Source organism: Lagenorhynchus albirostris, chromosome 6 (genome assembly GCF_949774975.1).
Source record: "Lagenorhynchus albirostris chromosome 6, mLagAlb1.1, whole genome shotgun sequence".
Classification (NCBI taxonomy): domain Eukaryota; kingdom Metazoa; phylum Chordata; class Mammalia; order Artiodactyla; family Delphinidae; genus Lagenorhynchus; species Lagenorhynchus albirostris.
The window spans coordinates 113,973,098-113,996,734 of record NC_083100.1 but is presented as its reverse complement, the minus strand read 5'-3'; the positions used below and the strand labels follow the sequence as shown (position 1 = coordinate 113,996,734).

The window sequence follows — 23,637 nt, the reverse complement described above, 5'->3', positions numbered from 1 at the left end:
AGCCCCCCTCGTCCCTCCACCCTCCGTCCTTTCCTGGCTTGATCATCCTCCCTGCACTTAGCACCATCTCACCTACTGAGCATTCTACCCACTTGTCTTGTGTCCATCTGTCTATCCGCACTAGAACATAAGCTCCCTTTTGGGATGACTGTTGGTTTGTCCACTCTCACATCCCCAGGGCCTGACACACAGTTGGTGCTCAAAACAGGCTCATGGACTGTGACGTCTGAGCTAAAAGCTTGCTGGTGCCGGAGGCAGAGGCAAAGAGCATGGGTGTAGACTCAGGGAGACTATTGTTGAACTCAGGATCCACTGTTTTATAACTGGTGAGGTGTGGACACACCTTTCCCCCTGAGACTCCATAGACAATCTGAAAAGAGGGATAATAACCTCCTGAGATGTGGAGAGATGTCAATAAGTTTGATAAACAAGATGTGGTACATATATACAATGGAATATTAGCCATAAAAAAAGAATGAAATAACGCCATTTGCAGCAATCCCACTCCTGGGCATATACCCAGAAAAGACAAAATCTCTAATTTGAAAAGATACATGCACCCCAATGTTCACAGCAGCACTTTGCACGATAACCAAGACATGGAAACAACCTAAATGTCCATCAACAGAGGAATGAATGAAGAAGATGTGATACACACACACACACACACACACACACACACACACACACACACACAAATGAATACTACTCAGTCATAGAAAGAATGAAATAATGCCATTTGCAGCAACGTGGATGGACATGGAGATTATTACACTGAGCGAAGTAAGTCAGAGAAAGACAAACATCACATGATATCGCTTATATGAGGAATCTAAAAAAACGAATGATACAAATGAACTTATTTACGAAGCAGAAACAGACTCACAGACTTAGAGAATGAACTTACAGTTACCAGGAGGGAAGAGTAGGGAGGAGGGATAGATTGGGAGTTTGGGGTTGACATGTACACACTGCTGTATTTAAAATGGATAAACGACAGGGACCTACTGTATAGTACAGGGAACTTTGCTCAATATTAGGTAACAACTTAAATGGGAAAAGAATTTGAAAAAGAAGAGATACATGTATAACTGAAGCACTCTGCTGTACACCTAAAACTAACACAACATTGTTAATCAACTATACTCCAATATAAAATAAAAAGTTAAAAAAACAAAAAGTTCAGGGCAACGCTCCTGGCCCAACACCAGTCTGGGTCCTAGTGAGAAGCCCTGTTTTCTGAATGAAGCGGGAGAGATGGCAGGTCCCGGGAGAGCCTGTCTGGTGTGTGGCCCTTTTTCCTACACCTGCCTAGTTGGGGTGAGGATTTTCTGCAGGGCAGCAGGAGAGCCCCGAATGCCTGTGTCTACAGAGGGGGTGACAAGAGGTCAAGAGAAGGTGAAGGCCAAGAGAGGGATCCTCCTTTTGGCAGCTTGGGTGGATCAGGTCGGGGGAATGAGACCCTCCGTCTGCACCCAGGTGAGAGCTGGGCCTGGCCTGATGGGCTTCCCTGGCCGCTGCCTGGTCCCTGGCCTCAGCTGCAGGTCTTTCTTCCGTGGCTTCTCATCTACCCATGAGGCTATGGTTTCCCCAGAGAGAGGTGCAATGGGGCCAGGTAGGCTCTAGGCCTAGAAGTCGAGCCATTGGAGATGTTCCTGTTGGTTCAAGACAGAGGTCAGAAAACTTTTTAAATAAAGGGCCACATAGTAAATAGTTTAGGCTTTGTGGGCCATGTGGTCTCTGCTACAACTCTGCCATTGCCCCATGAAAGCAGTCATGGACACGTGCAAACAAATGGGTGCAGCTGTGTTGCAATACAACTTTACTTATAAAAACAGGTGGCAAGTGGATTGGGCCTGTGGGTCTTTGCAGACCCCTGGCTTAAGTCCCTGTGTCACTGAGTCTCTCCCTTCCCTCTCAGGCTAACATTTGCATTGTGCTTGCCCCCTGCTAGGCCTGGGCCATTACCTACATCTTCTCATTTAAGGTGCCCACGGGGATGGAGCCATTGAGTGGCCGACCTTCAACTTGAACCCAGGTCTGTCACGCTCGCAGCCTATACTTTCAACCTGTGTGATCATTAGCTGTTAGAACGCAGGCCACTGTCCACTACTGTGGCCACTTTATATAGATTCCAGAGTCTGGCCACACCCAGGGCTCACTGCATCTTGAACACCCCATGCGTTTGAGAGGGTGCAGGCACCAGGGTAGTGGAAGCCAAAGAGGGTGACGTCACCATCCCAAGTTCACCTGCACTGGTTAGTGGTGGGGTTAAGACAGTGGTTGGAGAGGTGGCATGGGCTTTAAACCTTGCACGGGGTTGAGGCCATCTCTGCTGGTGAGGGATGTGGCCCGGGCCTCTCCGACTGGGCCCTGGGTACCTCCCCTGGCTGACTCCACTGACTGGCAAGGCCCCGTCATAGAGAGTCTCACCAGGGAATCCTGAGCCCTGAGATGTCAGGTCCCAGAACAAGATAAATGGCCTATCCAAGTGGTCACAGCCTGGCTACACCAAGGGCTTGCTCCAGGGAGGCCAGTGGAGGTCTGGGCAGCGTCCTGCTGTGGTACAAGGGTCCCTGAGCAGAGCTAGTTGGCTCAGGAGACGTCAGAAGCCGAGTCAGAGGAGAACTCCCACCCTCTGCTCATTTCTCCTCAGGGAGGGCCCCACTCAAGGGAGCTCAAAGGAGAACCATGGGGCCCCTGGGCAGGAGGCAGGGCAGTGAGAGGTCAGCCTTTTATCTGTGTAGACAGTCAGGCCTCTGTTCCCAGAGCCCCAGGGCAAGGAGGGCAGGAACTCAGATAATTGTGCCTTCAGGGCAGTGTGACCCCATGGCTTTTACCAAAAGCACAGAGGATGGTGAAGATTTGGCCATAGGCCAGAGCCTCAGGAAATAAACAGCCCTGAGGTGCCCTTGTGTGGGAAACACAGCCTTCCAGGGTGTCTGAACTTGGAAGGGAAACCATGGATTTCATCTGCCTTTGACTGCATTGTCCTCAAAGATGTATTCTGACTTTCTCTAACATTGTTTGCTTTTTCAGTGAGTGACAAACATCATTTCACTCAATTGGGTTCTTTAAAAATAGCATCTTCCAGAAGATCTTTCCAGAAGCTCCAAGATTCTTAAATAGGAAATGACCTAGGGGTGGTGACCAAAGCCTGATATAAATAAGTGTAGTTTAAAAGCGCATTGGAACCAACTTTCTTTCACTCCTGTGAAAGAGAATTTTGTTCCCCTTTGAAACTCCCCATTTCCTACACATACAAATGGTGGCGGTGAGCAAGGCTTAAAAGACAGCCTCAGGGTTGGAGCATCTGGGTTCAAATAACAGCCCTGCCACTCCCAGCCCGTCCGGCACCTGGAAGATGGAGGCTGCATCCACAGACCCAACTCACAGTGAGGGATGAGGGTGACGAGGAACGAACACTTCGAACCAACATCTGCTCAGCGTGTATGACACACCAGACCATCCCTGCTCACAGCAGGTACCCCGTACACTGGCAGTACTTTTTGTATCTTTACATCCTTGCCACTTGTCTTGACTTAAGTCATTTCCCAGAGTTAGAATGTTCTCAACAATCGGCATTGGTCTGTGAACTAAACATTGCCTGTCCTATCAGTAAACAGAGGACGCTGCAGCCATCAAGCCACCACATTACAGACGGTGAGCCCTGAGGGACCTCAGGGTGGAACAGGACGCCCGCCATCCAGCAGTCAGCCGCTGCGGCCGCCCGCAACGAGGCACCCGGAGGAGACTCAGGATGAGAAAGCACAGGACACTGGCCCCAGGGAGCAGAGGTGCGAATCAAAGGAATGATTTCAATGAGCCTGGACTCTTGCCTCTTCCCATACGTAGAAAAGTGCTAAATTCATTAACCTGAGATGTCTGGTTTTCTTTGATTAACAGTAATCTTTTGATGTTCTGACTACCTGGTCTTTTGTTGCGAAAACTCCTATATATCCTGGCTCCCCACCTTGCCTCTTTGGAAAAGTTTCTCAGAATTAGCTGAATGCTGTGTCCTGGGCTTAAGTCCTCAGATTTGTCCATTGAATAAAACATAACTCTCAACTTTTAGGCTGTGCACTTTTTTAATTTTATTTTTTTAATACATTTATTGATTTTATTTAATCTATTTTTTTGGCTGCATTGGGTCTTCGTTGCTATGCATGGGCTTTCTCTAGTTATGGCGAGCAGGGGTTACTCTTTGTTGTGGTGCATGGGCTTCTCATCGTGGTGGCCTCTCTTGTTGCTGAGCACGGGCTCTAGGCATGCGGACTTCAGTAGTTGTGGCATGCGGGCTCAGTAGTTGTGGCTCGCAGGCTCTAGAGCACAGGCTCAGTAGTTGTGGTGCATGGGCTTAGTTGCCCCATGGCATGTGGGATCTTCCCAGACCAGGGCTCGAACCCATGTCCCCTGCATTAGCAGGCGGATTCTTAACCATTGTGCCACCAGGGAAGTCCCGGTTGTGCATTTTTTTCAGTTGACAGGTCACTGACAACTTCTTCAAGTACAAAGTCTTAATTCAACAAGATAAACCTATATCTGGTTAAGGAGAAATTCACCATAATTTAATATCAGCTGTCAATATTAGCTAGTTTTAGATAGCAATTTATATTTGAGAAGTTATCTTACTTTAAGTTATTCTTTAAATATCTAGGTATCTTCTTTAAATATAGAAAAGACACAGGCAATTCGATCTGAAACCTGAATTCCTGTGATAAGAAATTTCTCACTAGGAGGATGGGATGATTTTTATTCCTGTCATGATGTGTGTCTTGCTGCCCCAAGAAGCCCAACGATGCTTTGAGGGCAGGGATCTTGTCTTTAGACTTTCTTTGTCTCCTCCTGCACCCCTAGGGCAGGTGACAAGATGGACACATCGTAAGCCTATGAATTTCTGCTGATGAACCACACATGTACACGGTGGTTAGTAAACATCTGTGGATAAATTGTTTCCCTAATGGAACTATCCATCTAGTTTCTAACTTTTCAGATTTTCTTCATGGACTCTTGAAGTTTGATAAGAACCTCTCTCAGGGAATTAATTGGTAAAGTGATTGACAGCTGGGTGTACACTGCAGTCTGGCTGTAGGCAAATAATTGAACCACAGTGAAGGCATTTTATGGCTTCATGTGATGGAAATGTCTAATACGGAAGGATCCTCTGAGATGCAAGCCCCAAAGCATCATCACTGACGATGAATAGTGCCTGGACATCAGTCGGCCGTCCTGGGAGGCACCAGCTGGAAGGCTGCAAACTGCGTTACGTTATGTCCAGCGATGACTTGAGGGTGACCCTCACAAGGGGGCCCTGGAGTGGGGTCACCAGGCCTCTTCTCCCCCACTCCACTATAACAGATGGGTTTTTATTGCTTTCATGTTTCCAGACTTTATCTAAGAATTTATTTTGTAGAAATGTCATTTCTCCTGAAAAGAAATGAAGTGGAGATTTGTAGCTGTGACATCGTTTTCTAACGTGTGTGTTTTTCGGGGTGGGGACCCCAGATGGGAAGCCACTGATTTGGGAGATTGAGGGATGTGTGGCTTTCATTCCTTTTGGTGACTCTGCAGTCCCAGCATTAGTTCCTCTGCACCACCCCGTCCTGTCCCCACTTAAGAACCTGCTGAGTGAGTTTCCATGGCAGAAACAGTGCACCCCCAAGGGAAGCAGAGACTCGCACTCCACGCACTACAGCTGGCTGTGTAAACGCTCCTAACTTCTCTGAGCTTTGCTTTATTCACCTATCAGAGGAGGCGAGTGGTGCCTCTTTCTTTTTCATTTTATTTTTTATTGAAGTATAGTTGATTTACAAGGTTGTGTTAATTACTGCTGTATAGCAAAGTGAATTAGTTATACATATATATGTCTTCCTTTTCTAATATTCTTTTCCATTATGGTTTACCATAGGATACTGAATATAGTTCTCTGTGGTATACAGTGGGAGAACAGACTGGTGGTTGCCAAGGGGGAGGGGATTGGGGGAGGGATGGAGTGGGAGGTTGGGGTGAGCCGATGTAAGCTTGTATGTAGAGAATGCATAAACAGCCAGTAGTGACTCTTGAATGAAGAAAGGAACTAGATCTGAAAGTGCCTAGCAGAGGAGAACATACAGTGCAGGAATGGTCCCATGACTGGTGATACTTCAACAAAAGACAATGCCGCCAGCCCAGGGGTGGGTCTGTGGTGGAGGCATGCCAGAAATTGGCCAGGAATTGGTGGAGGCGTTATTCTCTCCTGGTGCCCTGGCAGTGACCCTGAGAGGCAGCTGCCCGCTGCCTCCCCGGGGAAGAGTGGGAACTGTATGTGGGTTGGCCTCAGCTGGCTGCACTTGCCCGGTCACAGCCCAGCCCTCGTGAGCCTTTCATCAGCAGCTGCTGGGCCGCCAGGTGGGGGCCAGCAGAGCAGAGGGGAGCCGGCACAAGTGGCCCGGGGTGGGGTGGATAAAGAATGGCCTTTTCTTCTGAGGCAGGAGAGTGACCTGAGGGCCACGTGGAGCTGCACAGAGGGGCAGGGGGTCGTGGGCAAACCCCTCCCAGCACGGTGGGCAGCCACATCCCAGAGGCAGAAGGACACACCTGGCTCGAGGCTGGACAGTGCAAGTGATGCCCAGCGAGGCCCTGGGGGAATAACCTCTTTGAACCCCAGTTTTCATATTTCCATGGAGCTCATAATATCCATTTCTGGAGTGATATTAGCTACATCCAGGTAACATCTTCCGGTTGAACAAGGTACCATGTGTATCCTCCCCAGGTGTGGCCAAGAGGACTCCCCACACCGCCTCTGCACCTGTGCTGAGATCCACCATCCAGAGAGATCAGTGCGACCTCAGCAGGCTCTTCATGGCTCCCCCGGGCCCCTCGCTGTGTGGCCTCTGTACACTGAGGTCCTCCGTCTTTATCTCTGCCTGGGTCTCTTTCTGAACTGCTTTCCAGCTGTCACCTGGCTATCCCATGGGTACCTGAAAGTCACCTCTGCTCTAGAGAGAATCTTCCTATATCCCTCTTCTTGGTCTTGTACATATAATCGTACAGTGAACAGGAACTGCTTCTTTCATAATGAAACAGGGCAAAGGAAACTTACTTTTAAACTTTGAAGTGAAGAATAGCTTAGCTTCCTCACTTAAAAAAGCAAGAGGATAAGAGAAATACAGAGATAGACATAGAGATAGAGACAGAGATAGATAGAGATAGAGATAGGAATTCCCTGGTGGTCCAGTGGTTAAGACTCTGCACTTCCACTTGCAGGGGGCACAGGTTCGATCCCTGGTTGGGGAACTAAGATCCTGCATGCTGCGTGGCCAAGAAAAAAAGAGAGAGAGAGAGAGAGAGAGAGAGAGTCCTGGGTATCCTCACGCATTTCCTTTGGATTCTCCCAATCTCCTGAGGGTAAAGGCAAAGAGCAGGCACGGGGCAGACACTGCAGCTGCCCAGCCCAGGGGCCCTGCCGTGGTTGGGCTGGGCAGCACTGCTGGGGGTGGGGGAGTGTGCGGATTTGAGATGGAAGCCAGGCAGAGGAGGGTCAGGGCTCTGGGCGCTGGGCAAGGAGAGCGGCCGGGCCGTGCAGGGACCAGCGGGCACCCAGCCCCAGGGCCTGGATGGGCTGAGCCAGGGCTACAGGATGGCCTTCGTGGGCCTAGGTGGTCTGCCTTCCTGGTCTCTTCTCCCCCCAGATATTAACAATTGTATTTTAGAGGGGCATTGATATAAAGACAAATGCAAGGTTTAGTCTTAAAAGTTCATTTTTCCCGTTAGATTTTAAAAGAACCAAAGCTTTGTTGTGGTTCTCTGAAAGCTCTAAATGTTGTGCCTGATGTGTGAGGCGGCCCTGGCTAAGCCCCACCTAGAAACACCTGCCGTGCACGAGTGAGGGGTCTCGGCTGTCGGCAACGCACATTGCCTCTTGAGTTTCTGTATCATCACATGCAAAATGGAGATAAAAATACTTGCTGCAGGGCTGCTAGAGGGTGAAATGAGATAACTTAAGCAGAGCGCAGCCGACTTTCTACGCTTTGAGTCAGGGAGACAGTCGGTCAGGATACTTTACAGAATTTGCAGAAAAGAAAAAAAAAGAGAGAGACTGTAAAATTTTAAAAAAATGACAGCTTGAGATTTTCAGCCAAAGCTGAAATGAATTCATTAAAATGAGAACTTTGGCAGGAGCTGAAGGAGGGCCATTCAAATGACAAGTCAGTCCCACGGCACGATCAAAGGAGAGAAGGCCCAGCTTCCTTGCAGGAGTTCGAGCACGGGGAAGAGGCTGGAAAGGGAGAGAAGGAGTCCCTCCCAGGAGAGAGGGGAGGCCCAGCTCTGCACCCATCCAATGGCAGCATCAAGGGAAAGAGAAAAACACTGGTGAGAGAAGACACTGAAAGATGGAGCGTCTGCAGGCCAGATGGGAGGGAAGGGGCCCCATGTGCACACAGGTTGGGGTGCACAAGACATGCCAGGTGGGGAAAGGTCAGTGGGCTGAGCCAGAGGTCACTGTGGGCCACCGAGGGGGCACGGCTTACACAGGATTGGGAGAGGACGCAGGTGAATATGGGACCGATAGCACCAGGATTGTCTACACTGGTTGGACCTTCACATCCCTCCATTCTTCCCTCCATCCATCCATCCATCCATCCATTCCTCCATCTATCCATCCATTCCTCCATCTATCCATCCATTCATTCATTTTTTTTAAACATCTTTATTGGCGTATAATTGCTTTACAATGGTGTGTTAGTTTCTGCTGTATAACAAAGTGAATCGGCTATACATATATCTCCATATCCCCTCCCTCTTGCATCTCCCTCCCACCCTCCCTATCCCACCCCTCTAGGTGGTCACAAAGCACCGAGCTGATCCATGAGTGTTTTTAAGGAGGCTACTCTTCCCCAAGACAGCCGAGACCCCTACTGTTAAGGGGCTGGTGTTCAGGTGCGGCTGAGGAGGTGGGGCTGGTAAGGAGACTGAACTGCAAAGGGTAAAAGGTTTGCTCAAAGTCACATAGTTGGTGGGAGAGGACACATGCTCTCTGCTGCTCTTTGACCACCTTGCCCACTCTGATAAATGCAGGAAGGAACAGAAGCCTCGGAGGCAGCCGTCCTAGCTCAGAAGGGAACAGCATCCCAGGGCTATTGCAAAGGCAGCTCCCCTGCTGGGTCTGAGGGCCTTGCCCACCTGGAACCCAAGGACCAGGGCAGACTATGCCTCCTGTCCTTGGTATTATTTTCAGTGGCAAATGAGCAAACAGGGACAGGAGGAGGGCATGCGGAGGGAGCTGGGCAGTGGGGAGTGAGCCTGAACTCACTGAGGACACCCTCAAGCACTCAGGCAGGGGCAGTGGTGAACTCGGACCAGGCCCTATACTAGGAGTTTTATCTATGAGCTGAGACGCCAAGGGGCTGGCGCCATGTTCAAGACCACGGCCAGGTCAGAGCTGGTCCTCATTCAAGACCAAATCCTGAGCTCTAAAGCTGGTATTCTAACCTCCTCATCACTAGCCAATTGAGGCCAAGTGTATTTGCACTAAATGTCTTCAAAAAGTACAGCAGGGGGAACTGAGCTTGAAGCCCCTGCTTGCTAAAGGCTGTGTGTATTGTGTCCGGTTCCAGCGAGAGTGCTTGGGAAGCATCTCAAGCGAAAGGGCCTTTCATAGCCAGTGGACTTTGCTGCCTGGTGAACACAGAGGTCACAGACCGGAACCCAATGCAGAAGGCAGGCAGGCAGGATTGTTTACCTGGTTTTGATCTGACAAACCACAATTCCCTTCACTTTAAGACACTGCTGAGAATACATGTGCCCATAGCTATGGGTAAAATAGGACGACTCTCCAATCCAGGGTCCAAGGGGGGAGCGCTGGGGCCCAGGGTCAGCTGGCAGCCACATACGTGAACCCTCATGAAAGTGGGCGTTGTATGAAGGAGAAGGAGGGTAGGAGGTCCCAGCTGTGCTCCCTGCAAGTGGCATGCCAGTCTGTCCATCACAGTGGAGCTAAAATACCTCCATCAGGTGTGGTGGGTGCAGTGAGATGATGGGGCAACCTTGCCGAGAGCTTGTCCCTCCCAAGGGCCCCCAAATGCGCGCCTCCTTCCCTCAGAGACCTGGCAGGGGTCAGAGGTGTATCCACTGAGCCCCAGAGAGTATGCCGACTGCAATGTTTTGGCAATAAGAGAAGGGATATGTGGCAGATACAAGACAGGGATGATAATAAAAGCATCATAAAGAGTTATTCATCCCAGTTGTTTTAAATTCCCAGTCTGATAATTCCCACATCTCTGCCATGTCTGGTTCTGGTTCTGACTCTGTCTCTTCAAACTGTGTGTTTTGCCTTCTAGTACGTCTTGTAATTTTTCTTGGCAGCCAGATGTCATATACTGGATAAAAGGACCTATTGTAACGGGGCGGCGAGATGTGGGGGAGGGGAAGCACCCTATGGTCCTAGGATGAGATCTGTAGCCCATCCCTCTGGAGTGTGAACTTCACAAGTGTTCCTCCATGTTTTTCTCTCCTTGCAGGTGGGCCCAGATGGCTACAGTGAGCTGGAGTTGGGTATTTTCCTTCCCCCAGGTCAGTTATGCTCTGATAGTATCCCATTGGGTTCGGCTCTGGTTAACTAGCTTCCCTGAGGCCAGGCTTTGTTAAGAACAGGTGCACTGGTCCCCTCCTTCCTGCCGGAAACTCAAGAAGACTTTACTCCGATATTTACCGTGGGCACCTGCTCAAACTCCAGGAGGTGGATCTCACAGTATTGCGGGGGGCCCCCAATGACTAGGTCCCCTTGCAGTTTTTAACTCTCAGAGGAGTCCACGCTGAGCCTCCAGCAATCTGTCAGTCCTAAAGAGTCATGAATGAGAGCTGCAGAAGATGTTGGGCCAGGAGGAAGGGCAGGGCTGCAGAGTCAGGCAGCCAATGATGCTCTGACACCAATCACCAGGCGAGGCAGGTGGGTGGCTGTCTGTGAGCACAGGGAACCAGAACACAGGCTCTCCGGTGGCTGGAGGGAGGGTTGGGGGCAGCTGTGTGAGGCCGGGTCTGTGAAGGAACCTAGCACCTTGGGCTCAGGCTCTTGCTGGGGTGAGAGAGAACTGGCCCTTGACAGTATCTGCCTTGGCTAAGATGCTGCACACTAACGTTCCTTCTGAAAGGATGTACCCAGATTAAAATTTATAATGACTAAGGGCAGGAAGTGGCGCTCCTGCAGAGGTTCAGATTACATAATGATCTGAAGAAAGCCCTAAGCAAAGATGGGGGAGGGCGGGAGGGGGAGGGGAGGGAGGAAGGAGGGAGAAGATGAAATACCCGATCAGTGCTGAGCGGGAAGGAGAGCTAGGCTGTGATGGCTGGGGCCCATCAGCGTGTTCTGAGAATCTGTTTTGGTTTGACTCTTTGTCCATTTCAATTTATTTTATACTCTGCCCTCCAAGTTCTGGAATAGGAGCTATTGAGCAGATGATTTTTAAAAGGGGGCCTTTGGGCTTCCCTGGTGGCGCAGTGGTTGAGAGTCCGCCTGCCGATGCAGGGGACGCGGGTTCGTGCCCTGGTCTGCGAGGCTCCCACATGCCGCGGAGCCGCTGGGCCCGTGAGCCATGGCCGCTGAGCCTGCGCGTCCGGAGCCTCCGCAACAGGAGAGGCCACAGCAGTGAGAGGCCCGCGTACCACAAAAATAAATAAATAAATAAAAATAAAAAATAAATAAATAAAAGGTGCCTTTGGCCTTTGGAGCGGACATGGGCCTGGAGGTGCTGACCTTTGGGTTGTCTGTGCAGCCACCTGTTCGTGTCCAAGTTGCTGGCTAAGCACCTCTCTGAGCTAGGCCCCAGTGCAGGGGGGACAGGTGGGGTCACAGAGCTTCTTGGAAGTCAGAATTCCTGGAAGGCAACAGACTCAGAAATCTGTCGGGGCTACAAAGTGTCCCCAGGGCCAGGGTGGGTGGTTTTCTAGTGTCAGGAGGGCCCAGGGAGGCCTTAACTGACCAGTAGGTGTATGTGTGCAGGGGGCAGTACCCAGAGAGCCCAGGGGCCTGAAGCGGGCAGGCATGAGGGTGAAGCTGGAGGGACAGGGTGATCGAGGCACAGAGAGGGGCTCTAGGGGATGTCAACCTGAGCGAGCTGTGGAAGGCAGGGTGGAGGGCAGCAGGTGGCCCAGTGTGGGTCAGGCCCGACCACAGAGATGAGAGTGATGGCGGGCAGCCACAGGCCAAGGTTAGACCACAGGCCTGGCTGAAAAACTGTGGAGTCGTTAGCGGGCTCTGAGTGTCTGTGCAAAGCCACAGCCATGATTTCCTGGGCACAGCTCTCACAGTATGTGGGCAGCAGAAGGCCCCGCCTGGCACACAGGGCCAGCAGGCCCACATGCACCCTAACACCCCCCTTAGTTTGGCCTCTGTTGGCTCTGGGGCCTCACAGCCTGTGTTCACAGCCTGGCTGTGCCCTCAGGACCTGGGAGCCCTGGGGAAGGTCATCCTCCTCCAGCCTCCAGGGCTTCATCTGCAAAACAGGGGAGAATATGCCTGTGAGACCAGGCTGTAGAGGAGTGACCCATGCAAGGTGGGACCACAGGCCTCGGCATAGAGGTACTGACGTTGTTCTCACATTATCCGAAGCAAACCCAGCTGCCGTCTGCTAGGGAGACTTTGGAGGTGACTAGCACCTGCAGGCTAGGTTTGCTTTGATGAGTTCTGTTAACAACCGTCGCAAATAACACTATCACTGGGCGCGGTGCCAGGTCCTTAGTCTCTCGTTCATCACGTGACTCCCGCCAAGTCACTGGTATCCTTCCCACTAACAGATGAGAAAACTGAGGCTCCGAGGTACTGTGCACCTCCCCAAAGCCAGTAAGTGTCGGGGATGAGATCACATCTGGTCTGACTCCACAGCACAGCCCAGTGTGGGGCTCTGGTCCACTCTCTTACTCATCATGAGAGAAAGGACACATCATTTAACTTCTGGGGTGTGTCTCCTCACGGGTTAGGGACCTGGTAGGAAGTGGGCAAAGGCCATACAAGGTATTTCCCAGCAAAACAAATACAATGTCTTACAGAGGTACAAAAACACGTGTAATTACAGAGGCGCACTCAGAGGTGACAACATGGTTTACTCATCAGATTGGCCAAGATAAAAACCACACGGTGTGAATGAGGATGTGGGGAAATAACGATTTTCATTGGCTACCGGTAAGGGTTAGAAATGTATGTGACTTTTTGGAGGGTAATTTTTCAGTATCTACTAACATTGTAAATGTACATACTCTTGGTCCCAGAAGTTAAATCCTGGGGGAATTTATCCTAAAGGTATACAAACACATGCATGCAAAACCCTACTTACAAGGGTTGTCATGACACTGTGGTTAAAAAGAGAAATTAAAGACTGTACACAACCTAGATGTCCATTTGTGGAGGAATTGGTTAAATAAAATAACCAATTCATTTATAATATTCATGCTGTGCAGCCCCAGAAGGATGAGTCTATATATGGTGATAAGGTATAATCTGTAGGATATGGTCTTATGAACAAAAAAGATGAAGTCGCATATGTGTTTCGTTTTGCCAACGAAAAATTAATTGTATTACATATAATACTTCTAGAAGGAGTCTCATAAATAAATAAAGTTACTGCCCTGGAGGTGGGAAGAAAGTTATTCTTTTCTATTATGAGCTCTTCACGCATTGTTTAACTTTGGTTTGTACCTTGTGCTTACTGGGCCTGTTGTGTTTGCTCACTCTTTGAAAGGTGTTTTGGTTGGGGTCTCCAAAGGGCATTTGATGGACTATATATCTGCCGCCCAAAGAGGCAAACTGACTTTACTTGCCAGGCTCTCTGTGCTAGTGAAGGGCCTCTCTCTCTCTCCCCAGAGTGAATGGGCGGATGCGCTCCCACCAAACACAGAACACCTCTTACCCCTCACTCCTGTTTCCCAGAGGGCACTGCAAGTCCCCAGAAATAACTGCGCAACTCTGGGCACCCTTGGAAGGTCCAGCTGCTGGCTGTGCCGAGGCCATGTGACTCCCAAAGCCACGGATATCTGAAGGGGTTGCGCAATGGCTGTGATGGAATGTCATCTGGCACTGAACGAAACCCTCCCTGCTTTGCCCAGAGGTGGCACATTCTATATAAAGCTGCCAGACCTGGCCATCTCCTTGCTGAGCCTGACCCCTTCCCTCCAAGGGCGAGGCAGTGGATTTCTGCACAGGACTCCTCCGCAATAACTGTGGCCTCTGGGCTTATGGCAGTTGGCTGAACCCATAAGCCCAAAGGCTAGGCTAGGGGAGGCCTGGCCGGGAGGGAGCAGAGGGTCCTCTCTGTTCTAACGTCTGGTTCTGAGGGGCAGTGATGTAAACTGAGACAGGATATAGACACATCCTGCCTGAGTCAGCAGCACGAAATAGGGCCCCATGGTTCTCCCATGGCAGAGATCCTGCCAGAAAGTAAATCCTAAGGGTAATCTGGAATGGTATGCAAGTAAGGGCTGCATCCCCATCAGTTCCGCAAGGGAAGTATTTGCAGTCATTGGTCAAGGTCTGAAACTTGAATCCTGGAGAATTGCTGTAGGGGGAGGACGGGGTTGCGGGGGGGGGGGGTGGGCTGCGGTCGGGGGCAGGGCAAGGCTCCCTGAGCAAGCCTGTCCTCTCCAGACAGGAATGGCTGTAGGCCTGCACTTCCTCGGTCCCTGAACTGGAATAATTACAGTGCCTTGTCCCCTTAACCCTGGTCCCTACACACACACACACACTCACTCACTAGGGTCTGACTCACCCTCACACACACATACACACGCGTCAACACTGACTCACACAAGCTCATGGATCCACAGTATGACGTAAAACGAAAATAAGGATGCCCGACATTTCTCAAGCACTTAACATGTGTTCATCTCTGCGCGGAGCCACTGACATGCCCTTAATTCTCACGACCCGAAGAGGCACACTATCCTGTTATTCCCACTTCGCGGATGATGAAACTGTAGCTAAGAGAGGTGGGCTTGCCTCCTTGTGACAAGAGGTCCCGAGGCAGGCAGCGAGGCCCTGACTCCACAAGGAGCTCTGTGCACACCCAGATGGCGCCGAGCACCTCAGCCACCCGTACACACGTGGCCGTGTACACACAGAGGCGCCGGAGCGTGCAGATACAGACCCAGCCGCGCTCACCCAGGCTCAAGTTTGCCGCCTAAGGCCACACAACCTTGTTTTTTTTTTTAAAGACGTATAAACCCATACCAGGATCATATTAATTACGTAACGTGATTACATGATAGACTCAGAATGTCTCCTCTCTGACAGTTCCATACGATCAGACCTAACCAGGGTGGGAACAGGAGGGATCATCATTCTTTTTCTTTTTTTTTTAATAAAATTTTAGTTCTTTATTGCAAAAGCCCTGTGGCGGGGGAGGCCCAGCAGTGTTTCGGAACGTCGCTTTTGAGATTCACAGAGAATCTCACGGCGATTTCCTTTCCGCAAGAAAGCATGTGCTGGTTTTAGAAAGAAAGAAAACAGCCTCTGAAGAATTGCAACCGCTCAAATGGTCACGGCGAGCGGATCCCTGCAACATGGGCGTGGGCGTGTGGCTGGTTCCCGCCCGGCCCGGGGAGAGAGTCGGGAAGTTGGCGGAGTTAACTCAGAGTTTCTGCGGACGCGCCTCCACCGTCCTGCCCGGGCAGCTCCGGCAAACAACTTGTGCTTTCTCTCTGCGCTGCTTACCGATCTGCCTCTCTCCCTTTATTCTCTTAGGGGAAAAGTTCTGGCCACACGCACATCCCCAACAGCACACAAAGAAACAGAAAGCCAGCGGATGGCCGCGGGGGCGGTGGTGGCCTCTCCAGGCCCAGGGCGCGCGGAACCCGCGCACCAGGCTCGGGGCTCCGGACCGGGACTCCGCGATGCCCGGGGCGCTGTGATGTCCGGGGCCCCGCGATGCCCGGGGACGCGGTCGGGCGGGGCCCTAGTCCCCCAGGAGGCCGGGCGCGGCCGGAACCCCGGGGTTCCTTGGCCCCCCCCCCCTCCCCGGCTCGGCCCCCGCGGACCCGTCCCCGGGCGAGTACTCACCTTGGCGGGGCGGGGGCGGCGGTGTGACCTGGGGGCTGCTCATCGCCGACCAGTGCGGGGCGCGGGCCCGGGGGACAGTGGTTGACCCTCAGCAGCCGGGAGGAAGCGGCACCTGTGTCACACTCCTCGGCGCGGCCCGAGGGGAGGGGCTCCGGCTCCGAGATAGGCAGACTTCATTTAGTTTTTTCTGCAGACTTGGCTGGTGGGGTTTCCACCCCCTTTTTTTTTTTTTTTAACACAGACTCCCGCCCACTTCTGAACTCTTCTGTGCTCCGACTTCCCTGCGCAAGAATCACATTTTTCTAACTAGTTTCTGTTTCCATCTGAAGCTACCACATACAGAGGTTGTGGTTGAGATTTTCCCCACGTGTGGGCTGAAAAACTCCCAGATGTGACATAATGCCTGCCCCGCCACCATCCGGGACGGTGACCAAATACAGCCAGACCTGCGTTTCAGTCTTGGCTGGTCCTCGTGAGGCCTCTCAGATCCGCGGAGCCTTTGTGGCCTGGGAAGAGTTCCCGGCTTGCTGGCCCCTTCTGGCGCACTGTCCCAATCCATGGGCTGATGTCTGAGAAAGACTCTTAGGAAAAAAGGACTGCTGGACAAAGGCCTGTGACTTATTCGGACCACCTTTGTTTGAGGCTTCCAGACAGTGTGGAGTTTATTAGGCAATTAAAAACTCGACCTGGATTTTGACACTGGTTAGTTAAAGGCAGTCTACCCATCTCAGCCAAAAACAATGGTATGTGATATGCAGCATTAAGTTCTTCTCGCCCTGCAGAGAGAAAGGCAGGGAGCTTGAGAACATGTCAACCTTGTTTTAAATCCCAGTCCCAGGAAACACCCTGTCCTTCTTCTGTCTCATGTCTGATCTTTCCCGTGGTGCTTTTCATTGCTGTTTACCTGAGAGTCCTCATCTCTGCTGCAATCCCAGGGCACCATTCCAGCTGTCTGTACAACGTGTGTGCTGTTGGGAGTACCCTCTGGATTGAACACAACTCAAGGCTGCCCCCTGGAGGTGTGCGATGCAGGTGCTCTGCCCAGTGCCTCCCAGGCTGGACCACTCCAGGCATCTTTATTAGAGCTGCCTGTTTGACACAGTGGGAAACTGTTCCTAATTCTCTTAAGTTAGATATTGCTTATAGATCTTTAATCAGACTTCCATGCTCAACATGTCCATGTTGACGTGAAGTGAACTATTCACAGAATGTCTTTGGCCAGGTGTGGAAATTTTGAGTCTCAGTTTCCTCATCTGTAAAATGGAGACAAGAACACCTACATTCCAGAGTTTTAGAGAGACAGTGTCTATAAAATAACAGTGGGGCAGAAAAGGCATTTAGTAGAGGCTGGCAGTGATTACTGTAACCATGTAACATTTTGTTTTGTAATAGATATAGGTCCATGTTGGATAATAGTATCCGCTGTGTTCAGAGTTCATAAATAAAACAACTTCAATTATCCGAAATGCAGCTGGGGAGCTGAAAGGAAGCCAAAGACCGGCCAGGTAACTGAAGAATGAGTCTCTAGGTCATCCCGCCTCACTTATGGGAGAACTTCTCAGAGGCTCACTTACAGTTAACTGGCCTTTAGACATAAGCATAAGAGGTTTGTTTAATTAATTTCTTGGGGTAGGACACGTTAAAAGCACCAAAAAGTAACAAGAATTCCTTATAGACAGGAAGCCAAAAACTAAGCAACTAACTAAACGACTGAACAGCAAAGGTAGAAATCCAGACAAACTATAAAGCTCAGATACAAGAACAAAGTAGCATTTGTTACACAACTAAAAACATCTTTACTCCATCCTTAAGTGGAGGATGTGACTTCACCATGGGGTATGGAGGAGCTAAGGCTTTGGGACTCCATCTGGGTTTGAGTCTTTATTGCCTTCTAGCTGAGTAGCCATCAGTATTTTACTTAACTTCTCTGAGCCGCACTTTTCTCGTCTATGAAACTGAAGCAATCTGCAAAGTTGTTGTGAGTGATACATTAGACAATTAATCATTCATGGGATAGTGCGATGTCTTACTCAGCACATAGAAGTTAAAGATATCGGTCCCCGCCCCCTTCACAGGAACACTTGGTTTATGTTAAGGGCCCCAGGCCATTCTGAAAAGAAGGTAAGTAGTATTTAATAGTGAATAGTTCAGCTAGCAGGGACACACTTGGTATATTTTAGAAGATTTAACCATGGAAGTGTCTAATTTTAAAGAAATGAGGGCTATTTTAAAAACGTAAAATAATTATATGAAACATTAGATTATATGGCAAGGGTCTGACATTGAATCGCAGAAACACACTACTAGTGTGTCTTCATGTGTAGGATGTTTATTAATGGAGTAAAGAACTCAGCTACATCTTGTAACAATAAAACAGTTCTTATCTCACTTAATTCCCATAAATATCTTCAAAGAGGATGTTGCCAAGAACCCATTTTTAAGGTGAGAAAACTGAGGTTGGGAGCAGTGACAAGAACTTGTGCAAGGCAGTGGAGCCAGGATTGAGACAGTACAGTACCTTGAAAAGTACAGCAGTACAGTACAACTACTGGCATCCAGGGGCTGGCATCGAGTGAAAAGGCAGGAAGAGTTACTGACTGGAGGAGGGAGAGGAGGTGGGAGATGGTAGAGCTGAAGGATCGTCAGCAATAGGAGACGGAGGGCAAGCTGCCATGTCACTCACGCCTGACGTGGATGGCACAGGTTCTGGTTCCTTGCTGGATTCAATTCTATCTACCCTTTTGAAAAAATGATCCAGTGATGTCTGGGTAGTAGTAGCTCTTTTCTTCTCATCATAGATGACACGGTAGCACTGGATTGCCTTTTGAACAGCTGCTGCAAACTTTGTGTACCATTCTACATTCAAGTCCTGTGCCTCAAAAACTAACAGTGCCTCCTCAAGTCAAGAAAATCCCCTGCCATTTCCTGTGTCATGAATCTCTTTGATTCTTCAGTTACTTCTTCCTCTTGTCTCTCTTCATCCTTTCTCTGGGCACGTTTGCATCTTTGAAAGTTCGCAACTTGAAGGTTCCTATGTAGGGGACTTACTGTATTGCAGATACAGTAAGTATTTTTTCCCTTTGGGTCTTTTTCTGGTTCTTTCTCACTGGCACAGAAATAGTTTGACTTATCTGATTGGCAAGTTGGCAGCTTTTAAGAAAACTAGACTGCGGCTCTGTATATTTTAAGAAGAGTGGAGAGAAGAAACAGGGGTTTGATTCCGTCACAAACTGTGAAGAATGTGTGTGGGGAGCGGAGTGGAGAAGGTGGGGTGCAGAGAAGCACAGAGAGACCTAGGGTGGCAAGATCTGCAGCCCCCCAGGAAACTCCCAGCAGCACACAGGTCTTTCTGAGGAGAATCCTTCAGTGAGACAGTGTGAAGGCTGAGAGGGAGGACACCTAATGTGGGTTGCTAACACTGAGCTGCTAGTCCCCTTTGGTCTAGACTTTGCTAAAGGCTGGCTCTCAGTTTGCCAGGCAGAGAGGAGTGCGCCCCATGTTCAAAGTCGGTGAGGCTGCAAGACCCTGAGCTATAGCCTATGCCCCTAACTTACAGGGGGCCTCATCCAAAGGCAGATCTTTATGCATCCATAATGGCCTGTCTCTGGAAGTTTCCAAACCATACCTAGAGAAGAGGGGCAGCACAGAAACCCAGCAGGAATACCAGGTGGTCTGGGATAGTTTGAAGTGACCCTAGGCAAAAGCTCATCCATCAGGGACATATCTAAAGGCAACCTGTCATGGGCTAGGATGGAGATGCTAGGAAGCTTCAGGCTGGGAACAAAAGCAAACAAACAAACAAAAAAAACAACAGAAAGAAAGAGCACAGAGAAATGTGGGAGTGAGGGGCTGGCTTGAATCTTAGAAGAGTCCATGAAAAGGGCACAGCCTGGAGGTCAGCCTGGGTGATTCCCACACTGTAGTGAACGTGTGAATTTCCAGGGAAACATATCCCAGCGGGCACAGGGACAGATAGGGACAGTTTCCTGAGCACCTAGAAAGTACCAGTCCTGATGCTACGCGAGGACCTCTCACATGTGATTATCGCTCATGTCACAGCGTCCTTACAGGGCAGGTGGCGCTTTGCTTTTGTTTGTTTTTCCTTTTCCATCTTCTTCATTTTACAGGAGAGGAAACCGGAGACCAGAGAGGTGAAGAAACTGCTCATGCTCACACAGCTACTCAGGGACGGCTCTGCTGTGGTGGAAGGGCTGCCGGGTCACCCTCCTCAGCACCCCTCCTGCTCAGCCCTGTGTCCTGGTGACTCCCTGGTTTCCTGCTCAGCTTGATGGGGGTCTTCGTATCGGAGGCCCCAAGACACAAGGAAAGAGGAAGAGAGTTGCTGGACAACTTTCCAGTGGGTCCCATCAGAACATAGGGAAATAGAATCTTCCAGCACTTAGTGAATTACAAACTTCCAGGGAGTCCTGTTTGGGTCACAGCCCTTTCCCTCCACATATAAGTTGTTGGTATGAAACTGAACTAAAAAATGACTTCTCCAGTTGCTCCCAGTTGAGCTCTTGGACCCAATAAGGGAAGAGACAGCTTCCTCCTTTGACTTTTTGTTGTGGCTTTTATTGTCTTGGGCCAAGAGGAGGGAGGAATTCTGGGCATGGAGCTCTGTGACTGGGAAGAAGGAACTGGAGTGGTGACGCTACTTGGCAAACGTTTGCTGTGAGCTGTGTAGTTTACCTCATTTCATCCCCAGAGCAATCTCACGAGCAAGGAAGGACCAGGACTGGAAAGGTGGCGACATGACTTCTCATTTGTGGCTCACCACTTGCCACTTTGCTAAGTGTCTGTGCCTCCAAATTTTCTCATGTGCAAAATGGGGCTAGTGATGCTTACATCTGGTGTGCTTCTAGGGAGTTGGTGCAGGTCCCCTTTGGAAGCTCACACATTCATTAAGATAATAAAGACAGGGCTTCCCTGGTGGCGCAGTGGTTGAGAGTCCACCTGCCGATGCAGGGAACACGGGTTCGTGGCCCGTTCTGGGAAGATCCCACATGCTGCGGAGCGGCTGGGCCCGTGAGCCATGGCCGCTGAGCCTGTGCATCTGGAGCCTGTGCTCCGCAACGGGAGAGGCCGCAGTGGTGAGAGGCCCGCGTACCACACAAAAAAAAAAAGATAATAAAGACAAAGGACTGTAGAAAAAAATTTAAATATCATGTGAAGTAAACACACATAGACATAAATGTGCCATGATCACTGCTAGATATAATTGGTCCAATTCCAGATGGGAATGGTCATGGCAAGGCCCTGCAAACATGGGTTTATCTATTTCTCCCCTTTATAAGTTTCTTCAGGTGGATGGCTCAAGACAACCAATTTAGCATATTTTATACTCTCTCACTTTTGATAGCCCATTACAATTATGTGAAAGGAATAATAAAAGAAATTAGCTTCCTTGCAAACTATTCTATATAGAATGGATAAACACCAAGGCCCTACTGTGTAGCACAGGGAACTATATGCAATATCCTGTAATCAACTATAATGTAAAAAGAATATGAAAAAGAATATATATATATATATATAGGTATAACTGAATCACTTTGCTACACAGCAGAAACTAACACAACATTGTAAACCAGCTATACTCCAAAAAAAAAAAAAAAAAGAAATTAGCTTCCAAAGTGAAGAGACTTTAAGGGGGTCCTTCAGCATGTATGAGATTTCAAGAATCCCGGGAAGTTGGATGGGGTGTGAAGCATGTTGAGGGGAGGAAATAGGGAGACGGAAGCTCCAGCCCAGAGAAGCTCAGGGGGAGGCTGGCGGGGGGGTGGCCATGGTGGGGTGGGTAGGATGGAGAGGGTGTGTCTAGGTCTTCCAGAGACACAGAGGTTTAGGCTCAGAGTCAGCAGGCTGGAGGGTGGGAGTTAGAAGTGGGGTGGAGACACGGAGATTTGTGGAAAGTCTATTTGGGGTAGGAGCAGCCCCTCCCCCTCCTGATCTCAATCACCCCACAGAGCTTTGACCCAGGGGCAAAAAACATGTGGCTGTATTTAGGAATATTAAGAAACCGTGTAGGGCTTCCCTGGTGGTGCAGTGGTTGAGAGTCCACCTGCCGATGCACGGGACACGGGTTCGTGCCCCGGTCCGGGAAGATCCCACATGCCGCGGAGCGGCTGGGCCTGTGAGCCATGGCCGCTGGGCCTGCAGGTCCGGAACCTGTGCTCCGCAACGGGAGAGGCCACAGCAGTGAGAGGCCCGCGTACCACAAAAAACAAACAAACAAACAAACAAACAAAAAAACGTGTAAGTGAACCAAGGCTGCTAGTGTGGGAAGGAGTTTTTTTTCAGTAAAACCCTCCTCTTTCGGGGATTTTGGGGACCCATAGCCTGTCAGGAAGCTCCTTTTCCACACACCCTAAAACAGAGACCACATAATTCAGAATCACAGATCTCACAGCCAGATTTTTCCTCCCCAAAGAAAAGCTGATCAGGAAGCAGATAGATTCAGCAATAGAAGAGGAAGTTCTTAACAACGCTTTGGAATAATCAGCCTGGTCTTTCATTTTTAAATGTTGATAAACAACTGTATATGACAACCAAGTCACGTATAAGAGCCAGAACGTGGAAGAAAAAGGCCAAGTTGAAAAAAAGAAAAAAACTAAGCTCAGCTAATGAAACAGAAATAAATAAGAAAATAATTTAAAACAAAGGAACAAGGCAGAATCTTAATATGTTCAGAGATTTGGGAAAATATTAAAACTATAAGAGTAGTGTGCTACGAAAAGGAAAAACAAATAATAAGCAAGAATTCTCAAAAATTAACAGTATAATGGCCGAAGTGAAAATTCAGTTAAAGAATTGAAAGTTAAAGCTAACGAAATTCTCCTAGACTCAGGGCAAAACAAGAGAGAAACGATGAGCCATGACTTAGGAGGTCCAACTAGTGTGAATTTCTCAAAGACAGAACAGGGAAGATGGAAGGGAGAAAATTACGCGTAAATTACATGAAGGAGCTAAAGAAAGAGGAAATAGTCCAGAGCTAAAAAAGGAATATAGGCCTTCAGACTGGAAGGGCTGAATTTAAAAAATGCATATATCTCTATTTTATATAATTTCAGAGCAACAATGATGAAGAGAACATTTTTAAAAGCTTTCAGAGACCAGTGGGTGTGGGGTGAGCCCTAGGGGCACTCTCTACAGAAGAGTAAAATCAGAAAGGCATCAGAACTCACACCAATAGTACAGGATGCTAAAAGACAACAAAGCAGTGCTTTCAAAGTTCAGGGGGTGGAGATGCCCTTGAACCTTTACTCTTACTCCTGGCTGAAAGAGCAATTGACTATGAGAGAAGAATAAAGACATCTCTGGATACAAACAGACTCAAAACATTGAGTTCTTAAAAACAGAAGAAAGTTCTTGGAAGATAAAATTTGCCAGAAAAAGGAGAACACCACGACAGAGGAGCCCTAGGATCCAGGCGATGGTGGGTGTGGCTGGAGGGCAGGGAGGTTCCAGGCTTTCCTTTCCTTCTGGGGGTTCACGAACTTCAAGAGGGGTAACGCAGTAGGAGAAAAGATGCCTGAATAGCTGGATACACCTTAAAATGTCATGAAAATGCATACATAGCTTCTCCACAAGGAAAAAAAAATGTTGGCTGA

The 23,637-nt window shown here is 49.4% G+C and overlaps 1 protein-coding gene across 1 annotated transcript in view; it reads right to left on the bottom strand.

Annotated features, from left to right (window-relative positions):
* Positions 1 to 16,427, bottom strand: part of GYPC (glycophorin C (Gerbich blood group)) — a 43,785-nt gene extending 27,358 nt beyond the window's left edge. Inside the window, exon 1 of the mRNA XM_060153042.1 lies at positions 16,025 to 16,427. Within this exon, the coding sequence (XP_060009025.1) occupies positions 16,025 to 16,067 (43 nt within the window). The 5' untranslated portion in view covers positions 16,068 to 16,427. The remainder of the gene's footprint in view (positions 1 to 16,024) is intronic.
* Between the last annotated feature and the right edge of the window lie 7,210 nt (positions 16,428 to 23,637).